Source organism: Abramis brama (genome assembly GCF_963993115.1).
Source record: "Abramis brama genome assembly, chromosome: 7".
NCBI lineage: Eukaryota > Metazoa > Chordata > Actinopteri > Cypriniformes > Leuciscidae > Abramis > Abramis brama.
Window position 1 is genome coordinate 4,202,191 of NC_139969.1, and position 20,944 is coordinate 4,223,134.

Below are 20,944 nucleotides of genomic sequence, written 5' to 3' on the forward strand. Positions count from 1 at the left end.
ACCAACGAGCACCCGCCCATCGTCAGTGCATGTGTACCTGATTTTCTGTGAACGCGCGCGTCTCTTCAGCATCGATCAACACCATGGACTCGGAGGTAGGCTGCCCTGGCTAATCTATCCATAGATAGCAATAACAGAGGAATTGGAAGCTTGTTAGTAGATTTTCTCTCCGCCATCACGCTTCCTACAATCTTCAGGCGAACTTCAGGCGTGTCGTGTGCATGTGATATTGTAATGTGCGCGTCTGCGTGAGGGAGAGGGGATCTGTGGCGTGTGCACGAACTGTGATTGACAGTCAGATCTCACACCCCCCTGCGCTGATTGGACCCGATGAGACGGGAGCGGTGGATTTTTGCAAAACAAATAACACGCTCCAGGTGGAGTTAGAAGCTCGGGTTTTTTTCTAAAACCAATTTATTTATGTTGTTCTGTCGGATTATAGTGTCGATTTCACTGAATATGATCAAAAAAAAGTTGCCGACGGCAGCTTTAACAGTCACTGGTCACCACCTACTGGCATAACAATGTAATAGATACAATATTTAGTTTCAAAGGTAATTTACTGATCGCTATCACTACAACAGGGTTAATATCCCAGTACTTTCATTTTTTGTTTTATGTTAGCAACAAATAGCAATACTGTATAGCAGTTTCAAACATATGGCTTACAAGAGTGCTGCTCTCTCTCTGGATCCACGGTAGTGCGAAAGCAGGATTAAATATTCCGGTGTGCTCGTAATTTCGTAAGATTGTATGTGTGTTTGAATCGAGATCGCAAACTTTTAAGGTGTGTTCACACTTGTAGTTTGGTTCGCTTCGTTTGTTTGGTCCGGAAAAAAATACATAGTCCTGATCTACTTAGCGTTCACATTGGAATTTTAACACCGAACCTAAAGGCATAGGGACACGTTCACAATCTGATTGGTTGGCTATTATAACTTACCGAACATCATAAACAATGCTGTGTTCTGGGATAAATGCACTCGCTGTGTGTGTGTCGCTACATATGATGGTATTCTGACCAGCTGAGAACTCGTGAAGAGCTTGTACATGTGTAAAGGAGTCAAAACAGCGTCAGGAATCCCTCCGTCACACAAACCAAGATCTGCTGTGAGGAGACGCGGTTCTGATGCCTGAACTGAACTGTGATGAGCAACATCTCGACTATGATGAGGAAAACAGGTGTGCTTGAGCATTCTGTCCTTTTTAGGATCGCATCTTGTGACATCATGTCCTGTTTTTAGTTCGTTTGCATGTCTTTGGTCCGTGTTGAGTTCATATATCATTCGATCCGCACCAGAGTTAGTTTTGAAGTGGACTGAGACTCGTCTCTTCAGCTTGTTTGGTGTCACCAGGGTTCAGATGGTGTTCACACTTATTCAAATGAAGCGCACTAACAGAGCAATCGCACCAGGGTTCGTTTTAATCCAACCAAACATGCCAAGTGTGACACACCCACTCTTAATGATTAATCATGCATGCAAAACCTATATATTATTGTATGTCATATTTGTACCAGACCTCAAAAGTAACCCGGGCCCAGGGCTTCCACGATCCATGTAAATATGAATGGTAATGTGTTATTGAAATGTACCCATATTTATTATATTATTTAATTCATTTAATTTTATTAAAACAAGTATCAATATCTCATGCAATTTTGCTTCTCAAGCTAATTTAATAGATAGATCACAAAGATCCAGAATGGAGGCGTCTCGAGACACAAGGTTTGTATCGTCAGATATGTAGGCTAGCTGGAAACAACAGTAAAACATATTACAGATTCTTCCATAAACATTAATATGCTCAAAATCCAACACCTGCTTCCTATGATTGGTCTATAATTGTGAAATTGTTGTTACAAAGTGCAGCAAATCAAACTATTTGCAACTTGATATAGCATCTTGCATGATGTAAGAACCTGGAAAAAAAAACTGTGTAACAACCAAAGATCTCACATTTGTACATTTATTACAATAAAAAGGTTAAAACGCTGCATAGTGCACATGCTTTTGTGTTCAAATTCAAATTCAACCCACAAATGTTTCCTAAATCCTGTCCTGTGCCAAAAAATCCCATCAATGGAATAAATCTAATCAAGCACAGACAACAGAGTGAGAACACTTCCAGTCAAAGCTAATATCACCGGCACACAGCGACCGAAAGAGAAAGCGAGTGCGAGAGAAAGAGAAAATAAATGAGTGTGGAGCAATAAAGTGAGGTAGAAATGAAATCTCTTTACCTCCTCGACTCTCGCTGTCAGCTGGCTTCACCTGAATAGGCCGTGTCATCTGCGGGAGAGAGAGAGAGAGAGAGAGAGGAAGAAAGAAAGGTTAATGTGGAGGTGTAGGACAGAGACAGCCAGAGGAGCGCGCCGTCTCGCTCATGGATTCACAGCTGTCAGAGACACTGAAGCTCAGAGACGTCAACTCCCAGAAGCCCATGGGGCGCGAGAGACTGCAGCCACTCACATGAGTCATTTCAGCGTCAGGCTCGTATCATCGCTGCTTTGAGTTACACTGAGATGCTGCTGGTGCATGTGAGATCCGAAATCAGAAGACAAGACATTTGAGAACTTTGCATAAGTCTCCTGAGTTTCAGAAGTCAGAGATCTCAATATGAACTCAAACATTTCTCATTAAAGGACCTGGGGTGCGTTTCCCGTACAATGACGTAACTCGCTGCTTAACTTCCATAGTACGATTTTTGATCAATTTACTACTTTTACTTAAATTAAGACTGTTGACAAAAACACATGTATATGTAAATTAGTTTCATATGCAATTGAAATGGGGGGAAAAGTATTCAGCATATTCCCTGTCATTATTATTAATGTTGTCAGGTGGCACAACTGATATTCATTAGGTGGTGCAACCAAGTAACTTCTTGATTTAAACCAACAAATAATAGGTCAAAGTAAAAACTAAATTTGTAATAGTTGTTGTATTGAATGCATTTATTTGCATACTTGTATGATTATTTTTCTGTGTTTAAAAATGAAATCGGATCCTACAGATACTAAATACCTGGCCACTGGCCATATTATTAAAATACACATACTCTTGAACTTTTTGAAGCGTCAAAGTGGTAGTTGCGTAGCTGTCAATGGAGGAACAGAAATCTCTCAGATTTCATGAAAAAGATCTTCATTTGTTTTCCATATATGAACGAAAGTCTTATGAATTTGGAACGACATAAGGGTGAGTAATTAATGACCGAATTTTCATTTTTAGGTGAGCTATGTCTTAACTATGGCCTTTGCCATACAATAATCACACTAAGCTAAATCATGATTTCAGTTGATTTTACTTAATCAGGCAGCCATACGCCTCGGTTACGACTGTAACCTCGGTTCCCTGAAGAGGGAACGAGCGTTGCGTCGAGATTGACGCTATGGGGAACGCCTTGCGTGATGATGTCTTGAAGCACATGTAAAATCAGTCCAATGGTGTGGCGGAACGTCAGAGGCGGGTGACGTCACGTACCAGGAAACTATAAAGCTCTTCAGTCGAACCGCCATCTGATGCGTTTGAGCTAAAATCAACCAATCGTCGATGTAGTTCATGATACGAATGCCCTGAAGGCGCAGGGGCGCCAGAGCTGCATCTACGCATTTGGTGAAAGTGCGAGGTGATAAAGCTAGGCCGAATGGAAGTACTCGATATTGGAAAACTTTGCCCCCGAAAGCGAACCTCAGAAACTTCCTGTGATATGGACGAATGGAAACGTGAAAGTATGCGTCCTTGAGATCTATCGTGACAAACCAGTCCTCGGACCTGATCTGTGGCACGATCTGTCTCAGTGTTAACATCTTGAACTTGAGCTGCATGACTGACTCGTTCAGAACTCGAAGATCCAGAATGGGACGCAATCCCCCGTCCTTTTTTGGAACTATGAAATACCGACTGTAAAACCCGGTTTCCCTGTTGGAGGGAGGTACATATTCTATGGCCCCTTTCTCTAACAGAGTGTTCACTTCTTGTTCCATAACCAGAACCTGCTCGGGAGCCACCACTGTGGATAGGACCCCCATAAACCGAGGTGGGTGAGACCCAAACTGTATTTGATACCCTTTTTCTACGGTCTGCAGGACCCAACGAGAAACATTTGGCAGTAGCTTCCACGCTGTCAAAAATTCTACTAGAGGTACCAGCCTCTCGAGACTGGTTTCTGGATTTTGTCGTTGTTGAGTAGTCAGTTCGTCGCCCTGTAACGGCGGACCGGCAGGGAACGACTGAACGGACTGCTCTAAAACCCTCCTCAGAGGGGGCGGACATCCCAAGGCCACTACGTTTCCGGGTGGTCCTTGAGATATGTGCTCGCCGAAGACCGCTGCGCCCTGAAGCACCGGAGGTGGCAGGGTTGGCAGAACGGTCCCCTGAGGGCACTGAAGAGAGACGGGCACCGTAAAAAGAGGTGTTGACCGCTCTGCTTCGGGGGGGACTGCCCTCATTGTCCTGAGCCCTCGAGCGTCAGGACTTTTTCCCCGCAGCCTTCTTGGTGATAATAACGGTCCGTAGATTCGCTCTACCCCTCGAAGGCTGCTGGGTTTGAGAACGCCCTCCGTGTCCCTGTGATTTTTTTGGGGGAGCACGGGAGAAAACGCTCTGTTTCTGAGTGGCACGATGCGAAGAGCTGTTTCTAGATGAGTGAGGCTGCTCCCACTCAGCAGCCTCCTGATAAGAACGGCGGGGGAGGAGTTTTTGAAGGGCAGCTGCCTGTTTAGAAGCTTCTTGAAACTTTTCTACAGCAGTATTAACAGCATTGCCAAAGAGACCCGAAGTAGAAATGGGTGCATCCAAGAGAAAATTATTTTCCTTCTCCTTAATGTTACTGAGGTTGAGCCACAGATGCCTCTCAGTGGCCACCAGGGCTGCCATAGAACGGCCGATGGATTTAGCCGTCTCCTTGGTGGCCCTGAGAGACAAATCTGTGGCTCTACGCAACTCACACACCACCTCAGGACCAATACCCCCGCCCTCATCTAAATCACCCAATAATTCTGCTTGGTAAGCCTGCAGCAAGGACATAGTGTGTAAACAGGCTGCAGCTTGACCAGCGGCAGAATATGCTTTGCCCACCAGAGAAGATGTAACTCTGACGGGCTTAGTGGGCAACGTCGGAGCCTTTAGGGAAGATGCCGTTGCTGGAGAGAGATAGCTCGCGAGCGTCTCCTCCACCTTCGGCATTTCCCCATAACCATGCTCTTTATATTTATGTATAGAGGAATAATAGGATGTTTGTGCATTATAAACTCTATATGAGACCGGCTTATCCCACGATCTCGACACCTCGGTGTGGAGATCGGGGAAAAACGGTAGGCTCTGACGCTGAGGTTGTGACCTAGATGGCAGAAAACGTTCGTCGAGCTTGCTTTTAGAGCGAACGTCCTGCTTCTCTGATGGCCACTCAATATTTAGTCTTTCGACTGCTCTGGTCACAACCTCTAATAGCTCTTCAAATGCATGAGAGTGAGGTGGCGAATCCTCAGACTCAGCGCCAACACTAACAACATCCAGTTCCTCAGAACTGGATAGTTGCAGTGTTGGTGCCTCAATCGGGGTGGAAGGAACCGCAACGCGTGCTTCCGAACCCCGAAAAGAGGCACTAGATCTATCAGGTGAAGGTTGAGATAGGGCTGGGCCCGTCTCAGACCCCTCTGATAGATCCATTTGTGAACCCCAGGTATGCGATCGACGCCGTGCCTCGGCAGCGGCGGGACCAGATCCCTGGGGAACGTGAACCTGAACGTCCTTGTGAAAGAACACCAGGCGGGATCGGAGCGTACGTAAAGGTAGCGCTTTACAATGCACACAGTCAGCACCCTCGAGTGCTGACTGGGCATGCTCCTCACCCAAACAAGCAACACACAGGACGTGAGTATCCCCACCCGTTAAATAACGCGGGCAGGGATGCACACACTGTTTAAACTGCTGCTTGCTCGCCATAATGCTTTATATGTGATATAAAGACAAACAACACCAAATAAGACGGACAGATTCACAAAGAGCGCTACTGAAGACACAGAAGCTTTCGCTTTCTGTTTTCGGGCAGGCTTTATAGTTTCCTGGTACGTGACATCACCCGCCTCTGACGTTCTGCCACACCATTGGACTGATTTTACATGTGCTTCAAGACATCATCACGCAAGGCGTTCCCCATAGCGTCAATCTCAACGCAACGCGAGTTCCCTTGAAAGGGAACTGGTTTGTCCATTTTCTGTCCATTTTTCCAAAGGAATTTTAAGAGAAACAAAGTTGACACTTTAAAGAAACCTAATTGCGAGTTAAACAGAGCAACCTCTGAGCAATGAGATTTCTTCTAAGGTCTATCCCATCTGTTTAACCCTGCTTTGTTCCATCACTCCATTTCTGCGTGCACTATTCGCTTCTTAATTTCCATCAAAACTTTTCTCTCTTCATAGCATTTTCTCCTCATTACGGTTCTCGCTTAAAGATGGATATTTTTGAATTCGTTAGATGCCTTTTTCCCCGAGCACAGAGGCACAAATTCATTGTGTCTTTCATGAATACGAAGCGTGTGCTGTGATGCACAGAAAGGCCCAAACACGCACATTTGCATTTGTTTAGTGTCTGATGTGAGGAGGAAGACGAGCGTGTGAAGACGACAAGAGAGAAAGACAGTCTTACACATCTAATAAGTCGACACTGAGATGTTTTGTGCGGAGCAGCTTTAAAATCTGTAATCTGATAAGGGTGAGAATGAAAGCTGATCAGATCACGACAGCATTATGCATCCTGTACGTGACTCTCCCCTCGACAACAGGAAATCACAGAACCTCCTCAAAATCAAAGCCGACGGGCCATGGACCAGGAACACGGTATATTAAACCGGGCAAACAAGCAGAGAGACTGAATGACAGAAAGAGAGAAATAGAAGTATTAAACTTCAGTGCAAAACTCATCCAGCACCATTTGTGCTCCAGGCATGAATGACTTCTCAAAATCACATAGCTGGTTGAGGCAAGGTGTGCTGTGAATTTACTAAGTGATGGGATTTATGCCCCAGCAACCAGTCAGAACACACTAGCAACTCCATGGCAACCACCCAAAACACCCTAGTGATGCCCTAGCAACCCGTCAGAACACATGAACAACCACCCAGCAACTCCCTAGCAACCACACAGAATCTTTAGAAAACCACATAGCAATGCACTATAAAACCCTTTAGACAAACCAATTGCAACAAGCCAAAACGCCCTAGTGATGCCCTAGCAACCACAGAGCAATGTGCTATGAACCACTTAGACCACAGTCAGAACACCTGAACAACTGCATAGAAACAGCCTGGAAATCACCAAGCACTTTGGCAAACACGGCATTTTCCTCAGTATACAAAAATTTTGTTTTGCATGTACAATAAATTCATTAAAAAAGAATTATTTAAAAAAACCCCACAAACTTACAATGAAAGAGGGGCCTGGGATGCATATATCTAGAAACCAGAATATTACAGCAATAATATAATAATCAAGCAACCTCGAGAACACCCTAGTAATCACCTAGAACACCCACAGCAAACCGCATAGTAATGTACACTAAAAACACCATAGCAACCATGTGACAACCACCAAAATACCCCTAGCAACCACATAGTGATGCTCTAGCAACAACATAGATCATCCTAGCGACTACATATCAACCATCCCAAACACCTTAGCAAAGATCTAGCAACCACCCAGAAAAACTAGCAACCATATAGAAACATGGAATTAACTACATAGACCACCCTGGAAACCACCTCAAACACATGAACAAATGCATTAGCAACACCCTGTTAACCACTTCAAACACATGAACAAATATATAACACCACCCTGGGAACCACCTCAGATACATGAACAATTGCATAGCAACACCCCACATAAACAAATGCATAGCAACACCCTGGGAACCACATGGACAAATGCATAGCAACACCCTGGGAACCACCTCAAAAACATGCACAAATGTATAGCAACACTCTGGGAACCACCTCAAACACATGCACAAATAGCAACACCATAGTAACCACATGAACGAATCCATAACAACACCCTGGCAACCACATAAACAAATGCATAGCAGCACCCTGGGAACCACATGAACGAATGTATAGCAACACCCTGGAAACCACCTAGCACTGATGCAAACACCACATTTTCCTCAGTAAATATAAACATGCATTTTTAATGTACAATTACTGAATTAAAACTTAACAAAACCCAATTACAACAACAGAAGAACAAAAATAAACAATTACAAATAAAAAGAATTAACATTTAACATAACTTGCAAATAAAAAAAAAATTATACAACATTAGTTGAATGTAAAAGCAATAGCAGTTATTGGCAAGGAAAAAAAAGGGGAGGGCGAGGAGAGCAGGAGCGAGCTAAAGCTGTACAGTGAAAAAAATGAAGATGTACAGAGAGACGGGTGCAGCAGGTGAGTTGTGTGGTTGCCCGTGGCGACATCGCTGTGGCAGTGGTGATGAAAGACTCTCCTGTATGGAGTTGTCACGGCGACGGCACACAGGGGGGTGCGTGGCAACAGGAAGCAGCGGGTGAGACGGGCCACAGTCACGTCAGGAAGTCAACATCGGCGCTAATGGGGACCTATCGCTCACTTAGGAGACGAGCCGTACAGGAGCGATGCACAATAAAACCCAGCACGCCTATGCAGATCTCAAAAAGGTTCTCAAAAATTCTACATCCCCAAAACAGGATTGCTTTCATTTCACTTACACACTCGCCAATGGGAGGTGAATTGAGAAAATTGAGGCGTTTTTCCTTTCCATTTGCAGCACACAGCACAGGTTATGGTGTTAATGGCAGCATCATATATTATGCAGGCTACATGTGCAAGGTCTTACTTCCCACTTCTGAAGTCGCAATTAGGAGCATTTCACATTCAAGAGCTTTGTGCATGTTACACCGCCACAATGCATGCAGTCTAGTGAATACAAAATATTTCTGAGGGTGTTTACATGACAGCAATGTAACAAAAACAGAAACGTTTTTCCTTTGCGTTTTTTTTGTAACACGGATCCATGAAAACGACTAAAAACGATGTAATAAGCTGCCAGGCCAGTAGATGGCGATGTCACAAGAAAAGCTATATGCGCCTATAGACTGAACACATAATACATATGTGCATGACGTCACCGAATGCAAATTTTGCATTTTTGTAGTTTACGCGGAGACGATAGCGGTATCGATTTCAAAAACTTGCACTTTGAAGATTGCGTTTTCAGGCCCCCAAAACGTTGTTGTCGTGTAAATGAACGGCCAAAACTTATAAAAAGTTTTCCGTTTATAATTGAAATTTATTTACAAGCGGTGCTTGTTGTTTAGGTATTAAAGCTTTACATGCACACATATACACTTATAACTAACAAAAATCAGCTTATTGATATAACCCGCTTTACCTGCAAACCAATAACCAACAATGCAACAAAACCATTTTTACTAGATAAATTTTTTTTTTTTTTACTTATTCGTCACAAGTTAAATCATTCATGTATCTGACTATGACTGCATTTGTTATGTGAAAATGGTTTAACGCGTTTACATGACCACACATGTTGTCGCTTTAATTAATTAATTATTTCCCCGCCATTGATGGAATCTTCCGGCTTCCTGTGTTTTCACTGTTATATGGTAGGGGGCGCTATTACGCATCTTCTGAAAGAGTACAGAATCTCCTGATCAAAACATATACAAAAAAGGAGCAGAAACAAAAAAGAATTGCTTATGCATGTACAAAGAGGCTCTGTTCTTTCTTTTGATATATTGCATGTTCAGATATTCATACAACAAAATATTCTGGGGACCTTGAAAGTTTTGTGAAAATTATCAAAAATGCTGGCGGATTGTTTTTTGTTTTTTCTGCCGGGAAAAAGCATAATCGCTTTAAGATTGTGCATGTAAATGCTTACTAATTAAAGTAGTCTGAATTGTATTTGATTCGTTAAAATGGCAAATGGTTAAAATGCTAAGCTTCTGAAAAAAATCCTTGCAAATACTTAAGGAATTTTGAAACTAGTTTGATAAAGGATTCGGTCTCTCTAAACCCCTCCTTTTCGAGAGCCAGCTCAGCTCTGATTGGTCAGACGGCCCAGTCTGTTGTGATTGGTCGACTGCTTACAGCACGTATTAGAAACCAAACACTCATTATTAAATCTGAATTTCAGCTTCGGATCTTCCTCAGCACTCTGATACACATTGATACAAACAGTAACGATGGTGTCGGTTTTACCGTATCAATTCTCATCCAAAACCGTATCAGTCCTCATCCTTTAGAAGTGCATAAAAGTGGATTTGCTTTGGCAATGCGTTCCTATATGTCCATAAACATGGCGATACTGTGGTATTTTTTGTAAGAAGAGGGTTTAATTGTTGTAAACTGAACAACATTTGAGAGAACTGCTCAATAAACCACAAACTGTCCAAAAAGAAACAGCACTGAAGACTGCAATGTCTCAACCACAGACAACAAGAACACAGAACAGAATCACACAGGGGACAGATTCGAACCCCACACTGCCAGACATCTTGTCTACGATTCATATCGTTTCACAATATATATTACAGTAACATTATCTTCAATGTACAGCCTGTTACCACCAAACTGCTCCCACGTGAAGCTGCTCGACATTTTCACAGACATTTTCGCTCAATTATGCTTTATGGTGCTCATTTTATAATAATAAATGTCATAAAAGTGCTGTCATAAAGACAAATGATCCACCTGTCTGCACACACACATGCTATAGTAAATACATAAATCTGGATACATATAGTGTTTATTCTCATGCTCTACTGTACTTACAGCTGCCCTGAAGAACTGATGAGTGCAGCACATTTCTGGGTAAAAACACTGACACCACATCATTTATACAGGACTTCCACTTTACGGAATCCCTGTTTACAAATGCTTTTCCTGTGAGCGAGGGATGACACACACACGCACACACACACACACGCACGCACGCATGCACACACACACACACACACACACACATTGTATTTTCATGTTTTATGGGGACTTTCCATATACATAATGGTTTTTATACTGTACAAACTGTATATTCCATCACCTTACACTTACCCTACTCCTAAACCTACATCACAGAAAACTTTGTGCATTTTTACATTTTCAAAAAATAAAATTACTTTATTTTTATACCAGATTTACAAAAGAGAATGTCCCTAAAGGGAGGTTTTTGGAGATTTTGGTCACTTCTGGGTACAAAATTTGTTCCCAAAGTACAGTTAAGTAGGTACACACACACACACACACACAGTCACACACACACACAGTCACACACACACAGTCCCCACAAAGACAAGGATTTCATATATTGCCATCTTTTGCCATGCGTTTAATGCGTTTACTGTACATTTAGTATCATTACTTTAGTTTAATTTACTATGAATAATCTGAACACATTTGGGTAGAAATTCATGAGAGTAAATGAACAGTCGATGAGCTGAATAGATCAAATTATTGATGACAGTGATGCAATCATCACTTAAACCCCTGCCTTCGCTTATATAATGGAATGTAGCTCATAGACGCACACATTAGAGCACACACACTTGGATGCGCATGTACACACTCTGGTGTGAGGATGCACAGGTGAGAGTGAGTTGCGGGTCACGGCGTGGGCCGCTCATCATCGAGGGACGTCCTGTGAGCGGTGACCCCTCACGCCTGCTAGGAAACCACTCATTTTAATGTCTCTAGAGCAGGCTGATAACCTATTAGCATTTTAGAACAACACACACACACTCACACAGGGCTGTGTTATCCAGCAGGATGCTAAAATGTAATGTGGCAGTAGCGTGGTACAGTGACGGAAATATCGCGGTATACTGACTTAAGTAAACCCTTATAAGCTGAATATAATCAAATAATGTATGTCCTCAATGCAATTAATCTCTCAAAAAGGTGATAAAATTTACAAAATATGTGACGCTGGACCACAAAACCAGTCACATAGTTTTTTAAATTGAGATGTATACATAACATGAAAGCTGAATAAATAAGCTTTCCATTGATGTATGGTTTGTTAGGATAGGACAATATTTGGCCGAGATACAACTATTTGAAGATCTGGAATCTGAGGTTGCAAAAAAAATCGAAACATTGAGAAAATCACCTTTAAAGTTGTTCATTTATGTTCGCCATTGTGCTGCATTCACTCACAAAAATAAATGTTTTATATATTTACGGTAGGAAATTTACTAAATATCTTCATGGAACATGATCTTTACTTAATATCCTAATGATTTTTGGTATAACAGAAAAATTTATAATTTTGACCCAAACAATGCATTGTTGGCTATTGCCACAAATATACCCGTGCGACATGTGACTGGTGACGTGATCCAGGGTCACATATGGTTAATTTAACCTTTTTTGTTGTTGTTGTTGTTAACTAGTTGCAAGTGGCGGTGTAACTAAAAATGGTCTTGCTTTCCATCAATAATTTCAACTGGAGAAAAGGTAAGCATTACTGTGACTGTGCAGCAGGTTTTCAGCTTCTATAAGCAAAGTTTATGTTGGAAAGATCATACAATACAGTATATTAACAACACAATACAGACTATCTAATTAAATCTCAAATAAATGTTTGAACTTTCTATTTATCAAAGAATGAATAAAAAAAGAGTGGGATTTCTGAAGGATCATGTGACACTGATGTGTGCTGAATATTCAGCTTTGATCACAGGAATAAATTACATTTTAAAATATATTCAAATACAAAACAGATGAATTGTAAAAATATTTCACAATATTACTGTCTTTACAGTATTTTTGATCAAATATACAGACAGAATACTGGCAACTGTTTTCTTCCCCCCGAATAGTATGCAGTGTGCAATGATAAACATTTCATAAAATCTTACCAAACCATGTTTTTGAAGTATAGCATAGTGTACAAAAGACCCAAGTGGATGTTCAGTGGAGAGATGCATTATCTTGTTATTTAGAGAGTGAAATGAAGAACGCTATGAGGAATAAACAACTCGCCATCTGTCACAAGTACACGTAACCTGAATATTTACACACACACACACACACACACACACACACACACACACACACACACACACACACACACACACACACACACACAACGACTTAAAAATGCACTAATATAGAATTGTTTCTCCAACTCTGTCTTTGTCTAAAGAATATGATGATGTCTGTCAGTAACCCGTTCACGACTGATCCGTAAAGGAATAATCAGGGTGATCCTATAGCCGACAGACAGCATCTGTGGACTATGGTTGACCACAGACAATAGAGAGAAATGCATTTACAGAAATGTGAAGCTTGTATTTATGTTAATGGATTATTCAGTAAAAACTGTTTGTTATTTGAGCTGTAAAACCACCATGAAATCAAAATGGTCAATTCTTGTTTCTTTATGGAATATTGCTGTAATGATTTCTACATGCACATTTTTATTATCATGTGCCTCGTAATCTTTCATCCAAATAACTTCCCCTCCCTCTTGCAGCATCTCTTCTCTCCTCTGATGAAGAGGGCGGGGCAACCTGTCACTCACACCAGATCCACCAATAGCAAACCACAACCATTCAATTAATTCCTGATGGAAAAAATCAAGTTCAGTCCTATATATGTTCTTTTTCCAGAAGCCGTTTCACTCGGATATACAGTGTGTCACAACAGGGAAGAAAAGACAATCGCAACTTCGAATTTAAATCATTCTTCTGCAGGGATAACATGATCATGTAAAGTTTTCCATTCATGTTATCAATTGTAGAACAAGTCAAAATGTCTTTTTTGGAAAAATACACGAGGACGAGTAAATAATGACCAGATTTTCATTTTTGGTGAACTATCGCTTTAAGCCATCCACTGCAAAGTGCTGCGTCCCCCTCACTCATCTGTCATGAATACAGCGGATCAATGCGAGGGTCTTGGCTTCAAAAGGTCAGCCATTCAATCGCACCTGCTATTGTGTGGCCCCTGGTTGTAGCGCACTGCGCCGCTAAGTAGAATTAATGGACGTATTGATTGCGCTCCACACAACTCAGATTGAACAGGGTGAGAGGAGCTCTCGGTGAGCCGGCGGCCACTGAAAGACGTCCGAGACCTCAGACTCACTCAGTGAAAAGACTTTATTTAGATAACACCGCAGCACCATTGATTAAAGCCGATGGTTGGAAGCAAAGGTGAGGCTGTTGTGTGAGTTAGCGAAGGATTGAAGATTGACGCAAAAAAAAGGAGCTAATCTGAAATCATGAGGGTCTTTCAGAATCACTTACTTTCAATTTGCGCTTGATCACATTTTATCAGGGACTTTTGTTCATGATTAATCATTAGAGGCAAGTTGTCGGTGTTGTATCAAATCCTGTCAAGCTGTTTGTAATGCATCATCAAAAAGCCTTAACAGTATTTCAGTGGTGTTAATGTAGTATAAATTAACTTGGAATACTGGATTCTGATTGGTCGATTATTTTTGATTAATGACCATAGAAAAACTCAATTTCTTCATAGGGAAATTGATTTTAAACGATAACTTATAAATCTTTAAAGGCAGACATACTGTGAGCTACAAGGTTGTTAATCAATGGTATTTGCTTCTGTTGAAGCCGCCGGCCCGCATTATTTCAGCTTAGTTTTTAAAATAATCGTGTTTAACAGTGGAATTCCTGGTGAAAAACTACATTACCCATGATGCTGTACAGAAAATTCCACCAATCAGAGTGCCAAAGTGCCAAAATAACTCTTTAGCTCCGCCCACTCCCATGAAGCACTGCGAATGACGTAATCAATTCATTCTCTACACTCAAAATACTGAAATGTTTGTATATATATATATATATATATATATATATATATATATATATATATATATATGCATATTTTACAATAAACTTAAAATATGTTGTTTTATAGTCAACATCTGTAAATGAGTAGTTTTATATTTCTCCATCGAATTTAATTTGATTATTCTGTCCGTAATGCTTCATTGGATTGTAGTTCTTTCCCTCACTAAAGCCATTAAAGGACAAATCCAGTGAAAAATGAACCTGGGGTTAATTAACACATGGTTACCGAGTCGATCGTTCCCTGCGATGCGTTTTCATGAAAATCGAATGTAAAGAGTTTTATCTTTAAAAACAGATTAGCTCTGATTAGATGACGCCTGTCTGTAAACGCGTAATGTACTGTCTTTATAAAGTATCTTCTTATTAAACTGTCTGTACACTTACAAAGTTCTCAATGCTTCGGTTTGCATGTAAGGACCCTCATTATGTTACCGTGTTAGTGTGAGGCTATTTTGAGCCTTGTTAGTGGTATTAACTAGCGATTTACTTTTACTTACTCTGTGCCCCATATACTAGTGTTATGAGCTAATCTGTTTTTAAAGATAAAACTCTTTACATTCGATTTTCATGAAAACGCATCGCAGGGAACGATCGACTCGGTAACCATGTGTTAATTAACCCCAGGTTCATTTTTCACTGGATTTGTCCTTTAAGTACACAGTCTTGTCTTTTTGTCCGATTTTCAATTTTTTTTTGCTTCAAATCAAAGTTTGTAGTGTTGTAATTCACCTCGTAGCTGACTGGCTTGGTTCATAGCTTATATCCCTTTAACAAAGACTTTAAAAAAAAAACCTATTGGAAAAATGAATGGAAAAAATACTTGCGGAACCAGCGCCGCTGGAAAAAGGAGGCGGGCACTAATGCACTCTGTTAAACTGTATAGCGGACCATTGTCCTTGGCAACTGACTTCCTTCAAAGCTATCATGCTAGTCTCTCGTATCACTTCACACTCTCGTTCTTCACACATAATAAATGTATTCATTTACTCTCACATCAATATTCCATCTCCATTCCTTTATTTATCAGGCGAATAGCCGCTTTGAGTCGGCGTCCTGACTACCCTGTTGCTCTAAAACCACATTCAGCATGATAACTGTAAATTAACTGAACACACAGAACATTTTTAATTGGACAATATATCAGATTCAGAAGAGTTTTATCAGTTAAGTGTGCAAAGGTTTGCCTTTATTTGCAATATAGATCAACGAAATGTAATTATCACATTTTGATTTTGTTTTGACTACATAGATAATACAGATAAAACACCATGCTGGCAATGCCATAATGTACTTTAAAGTGCCATTTAAATACCATGGTATTTGAATATGGTGATCATTCAGTACGATGGTGTTCCTGTCTGACAGCAGCATTGCATGATGGTACTGTACCACCAGAGTATATTTCTGTTAAATTTATGAATACGAATCACATAAGCTGAAATGCTCCATTCCAAGATTTATAATTTTTTTTTTTTTTTTTTTTTACACATTTAATATTTTTTTCTATCCATCATATGAATAAAATGTAAGGATTATTCAATTTGAGGGAATTTTACTATACAATTGAAATTCGTAAATCTTAAAAACAGGCTGAAATATTTTTTGTGGTATAAGTAAGTAAGTAACTTTGGGGTCGGCAAGATTATTTAAATGTTTTTTCCAAAAAGTCTATTTTGCTTTTGGCTGAATTTATTTGCTTATTTATTTGATAAAAATTTTTTTTTTGAAATATTATTACAAATTAAAAGAACTGTTTTCTGTTTGAATATATTGCAAAATGTAATTTATTCCTGTGATCAAAGCTGAATTTTCAGCATCATTACTCCAGTCTTCAGTGTCACATGATCCTTCAGAAATCATTAAAATATGATGATTTGCTGCTCAAGATCATTTCTGATTACTATCAATGTTGAAAACAGTTGCACTGAATAATATTTTTGTGGAAACCGTAATGCATTTTTTTTCATGATTCCGTGATAAATAGAAAGTTAAAAAGAACAGCATTAATTTGAAATTGTCTTGCACTTTTGATCAATTTAATGGATCCTTGCTGAATAAAAGTATTTAAAAAATCTTACAGACCCTAACCTTGTGAATGGTGTTATACATATATAAGCACTTTGGTTTCAGGAGCTCATTATAGGTGTGAGTGACAGCACTGGACTCACAGTAATAGACAGGTGTGTGTGTGTGTATTTCCATGCTCATGTGATCTGCTGACATCAACACCAACACTAGCTGTAGGCGAGAGAGTCGCTCTCTAGATTTCTTCTTCTCTCATTCTCTGTCTCTGTGTTTCTCCCTCAAGGCTCAGCTAAAACACATCCTGCTCTGCTCCAAAATAAAATCAATACAACAGAAGAGCACACACACACACACACACACACACACACACACACACACACACACACACACACACACACACACACACACACACACACACAGACAGAAGATGACTGCATGTGACTGCAGGCAACAACAACATACTCCTCTAATCCAGGTCACACACTCCGAAGGAGAGAGTTAATGAAGAGAAAGACAGCCCATAGGAGAAATACACATAAAAGTAGTTTTTAGATTACATTATTTATTTTCTCTCATATCTCGATTGTATCTCCTAGAAAATTATAATCAAAAATTGTTTCGCAGATGTTGCTCCTCAGAAAAACATCCCATTATTCACCCAAATGTGTCTGCTCTGGAGTTTCAGGATTTGCCAAGATAATACATTCTGCAATCAAAGATCTCAATATGAACTCAACAAATTGTCACATTTTAGTTCCTTTAAGGAATTTTAAGAGAAACATCTGATACTTCAAAAGAAAAAATAATGGAAGCTATATGAAAGAGCAACATCTAAGCAATAAAATTCCTCACACACACACACACACACGACAAGACTGAGGTAGAGCGAAATCAAGGAAAACTGGTGGGATTGAAGGAGGGAAGAGGAAATGAGAAGGACGAGAGACTAGATAGTAGTTTGAGGCGAACAGCGAACGGAGGCCAGCTCCTACACAATGAAAAGTGTTTTACACCAGATTTGATATTCACACTTCTGTAAGACTCAGCACAGAGAAATGTCTACATAGCAGAATGGAGAATAGCCCGGGGAAGAGCTTCTGCTGCGCTGCAGATCTGCTTGTTTGTACTCTCACCGTGTTAATTCGCCTTTGCTCTGCGCACAGCTTCCTCCTCGGCTCGTGTGCAAGTCAAACAGGGCCGTGAACGCATGAGACATTATGAGTGTGTGTTTTAACTGTGAAAGATAGAGATGAGGAGGCGACACTGGAGGGATGGTTCACCCAAAAATTACTATTCTGTTTTCATTTACGCACCCTCATGCTGGTCGAACCCCATGTGGATGATGGATGGATGGATGGATGGATGGAAAGAATGACAGACGGATGGATGGATAGATGGATGTATTGACAGATAGATAGATAGATAGATAGATAGATAGATAGATAGATAGATAGATAGATAGATAGATAGATAGATAGATAGATAGATAGATAGATAGATAGATAGATAGATAGATAGATAGATGATGGATGGAAAGAATGACAGATGGATGGATAGATAGATGGATGTGTTGACAGATAGATGGATGGATGGATGAATGGATGGATGGGAGGATGGATGGGTAGATAGATAGATAGATGAATGGATGGAAAGAAAGAATGACAGATGGATAGATAGATAGATAGATAGATAGATAGATAGATAGATAGATAGATAGATAGATAGATAGATAGATAGATAGATAGATAGATGGAATAACAGATGTAATGACGGATGAATGGACGCAGTTTCCTTGGGCTTCAGTGACAGAACGCATGCTTTGGCTTCAGGCTTATGCATATGTGTTTGCATTAAACAGCACAGCTGTCACTGAGAATTACATCCCCTCACCGAGATATGACAGCTGTGATGTGAGAGGACGAGTCAAATCGAGAGAGAGAGAGAGAGAGAGAGAGAGAGAGAGAGAGAGAGAGACGGGTTACACTCATTCACACTCACTCCTGTTTACACCCGTGACGAGAACTAGAGCAGAACGCCTTCCCTGACACCTATCTGCTGATAATAAAAACTGATTGCTTATAAATAATCACACCTGCATTTCCAGAAAGATGTACAAGACCAATCACTATTCTGCATGCAAACAAATGTGAAAAAGAACAACTGCAATATCCATATGCAAATATTACAATAATGACATCACTTTCATATACATTTTGCATTCTGCACGTTCTATGAGTGAATGAGAAGTGGATGAGGCATTTCCAAAGTGTTACATTTAAAGCAAGACATATAGGGTTTAACTATTAGCAATCACTATACTTCCCAAGTTGATAAATCACAGTACATTAATCCAACTGTATTGCATTGCAAGTTTTCTGAAATGTCAAATATGCAAACCAATTGTCTAAAGGAATAGTTCACTTCGAACTACACTTTCAGTAATTTCACTTAAATGGCAATGAAAATTACCTATTAATTGTCATTTAAGTGAAATTACTGAACTTAAATATACAAGCTTGATAAAAATGATCATTCTAGAAGAAAATTTCAGATGGCACTTAGAGGCTTTTGCATCTGAACTCTTCATATATATATATATATATATATATATATACATACATACATATATATATATATACATATATATTAAAATTAAATATCATAGTATATGGGGTCAATATGGGGTCAGTGGGGTCCATCAACTGTCTGGTAACCGACATTCTTCAAAATATCTTCCTTTGTGTTCAGCAGAAGAAAGAAACTCATACAGGTTTGAAACAACTTGAGTAAATGATAACAGAATTTATTTATTTTTTTATGCATTAATTAGATAAACCTAAACATTGGATAAAGCCAGGTGCAAAATTCTTTCATTTCATTTTGCCATAGAGGTAAAGATTTTTACAGAGGGGATTTTAGATATCTCCGGTTATCACTCAAATATCTGAAAAACTGGAATTGTCCCCAGATTCTCATATCTAGTGACAAACTTCTCACACACCAGTGCTTCAGACCAAAACACAGGCACACATTACACACACACACTTCCCACTTAAATGTTACACTGATTGGTGCCAAGCTATAATGCGGCAGACGCCAAATGCCAATGACCTGCTCTTTGCACCCCTGACTTCCTGTCAGGCAGGAAACGCATCACAAATGAGTGCTGGGTGCTGGAGGGCGAGTGCATGGGTATAATTCAGCACCACTGGCACCTGCCGCACTCAGAGTGTCTGACCAGCAGAACGAATGGGGTCATAGCACATGTGATCAGCAAACTCTCATTTATATGTAAATGATGCTAGCTCTACCTCCACACACACACACTTCAACACCCGCTTACTCGTTTTGGCTGGAATACACACACACACTTCAACACACAAAAGCCCCAAGCCCTAATGAGCTGTCTCACTACATAGTCTACAAAGACAGATGCCTACTAAGGGTGCTAGATGCAGAGGATCAAATCAGAACCAGGGTTCAGGAGCTTTTAAAAGTCAAACTTCTTGAAACCAAGCAAGAAAAGGTCCATCAAGCGCAAGTTAACATAGAGAATAATGGGAAAGCTGCGCAGTGGAATGCAAAAATGCATTTTGTGGAAACGGCCCCATCCCGTTTCTCCTGTTTTATTGTTGCTGGAGTGTCCGAGGCAGGAGCTGTAAAGGCACAGCCCTCTACTGGAAAGTGGTGCGGGGAGCAGCAGCTCATTTGCATTTAAAGAAACATACACACGTGTTTTTTCTTCCACTCAAAAAGGGTCAATATAAAAATGATCTGTGGGGTATTTTGATCTGAAACGTCATAGACACTTTCTGGGGACACTATATGGCATCTTTTATAAAGAGGCATAATAGGTCCCCTTTAAAAACATTGATGCCTAGATAGACGAGTTTAGAGGACAGCAAAACAAACACTCAATGACTCCCACTTTAACAACAAAGAAACAAGCAAATGGGTGAAGAAAACCTCTCATCTGTCTAACAGGGAAAGATTGCTTGATATTCCCTGGACACATCAGAAGTGTGTTTAATCAGACACAGATCTACAGT

At 40.3% G+C, this 20,944-nt stretch overlaps 1 protein-coding gene across 1 annotated transcript in view; it reads right to left on the reverse strand.

Moving 5' to 3' along the window:
• The window catches only part of LOC311085978 (CUGBP Elav-like family member 5), a 177,858-nt gene that overhangs the window by 88,104 nt on the left and 68,810 nt on the right, over positions 1-20,944 (reverse strand). The window contains exon 3 of the mRNA XM_084118598.1: positions 2,243-2,291. Coding sequence (XP_083974724.1) covers positions 2,243-2,291 — 49 coding nt within the window. The remainder of the gene's footprint in view (positions 1-2,242; positions 2,292-20,944) is intronic.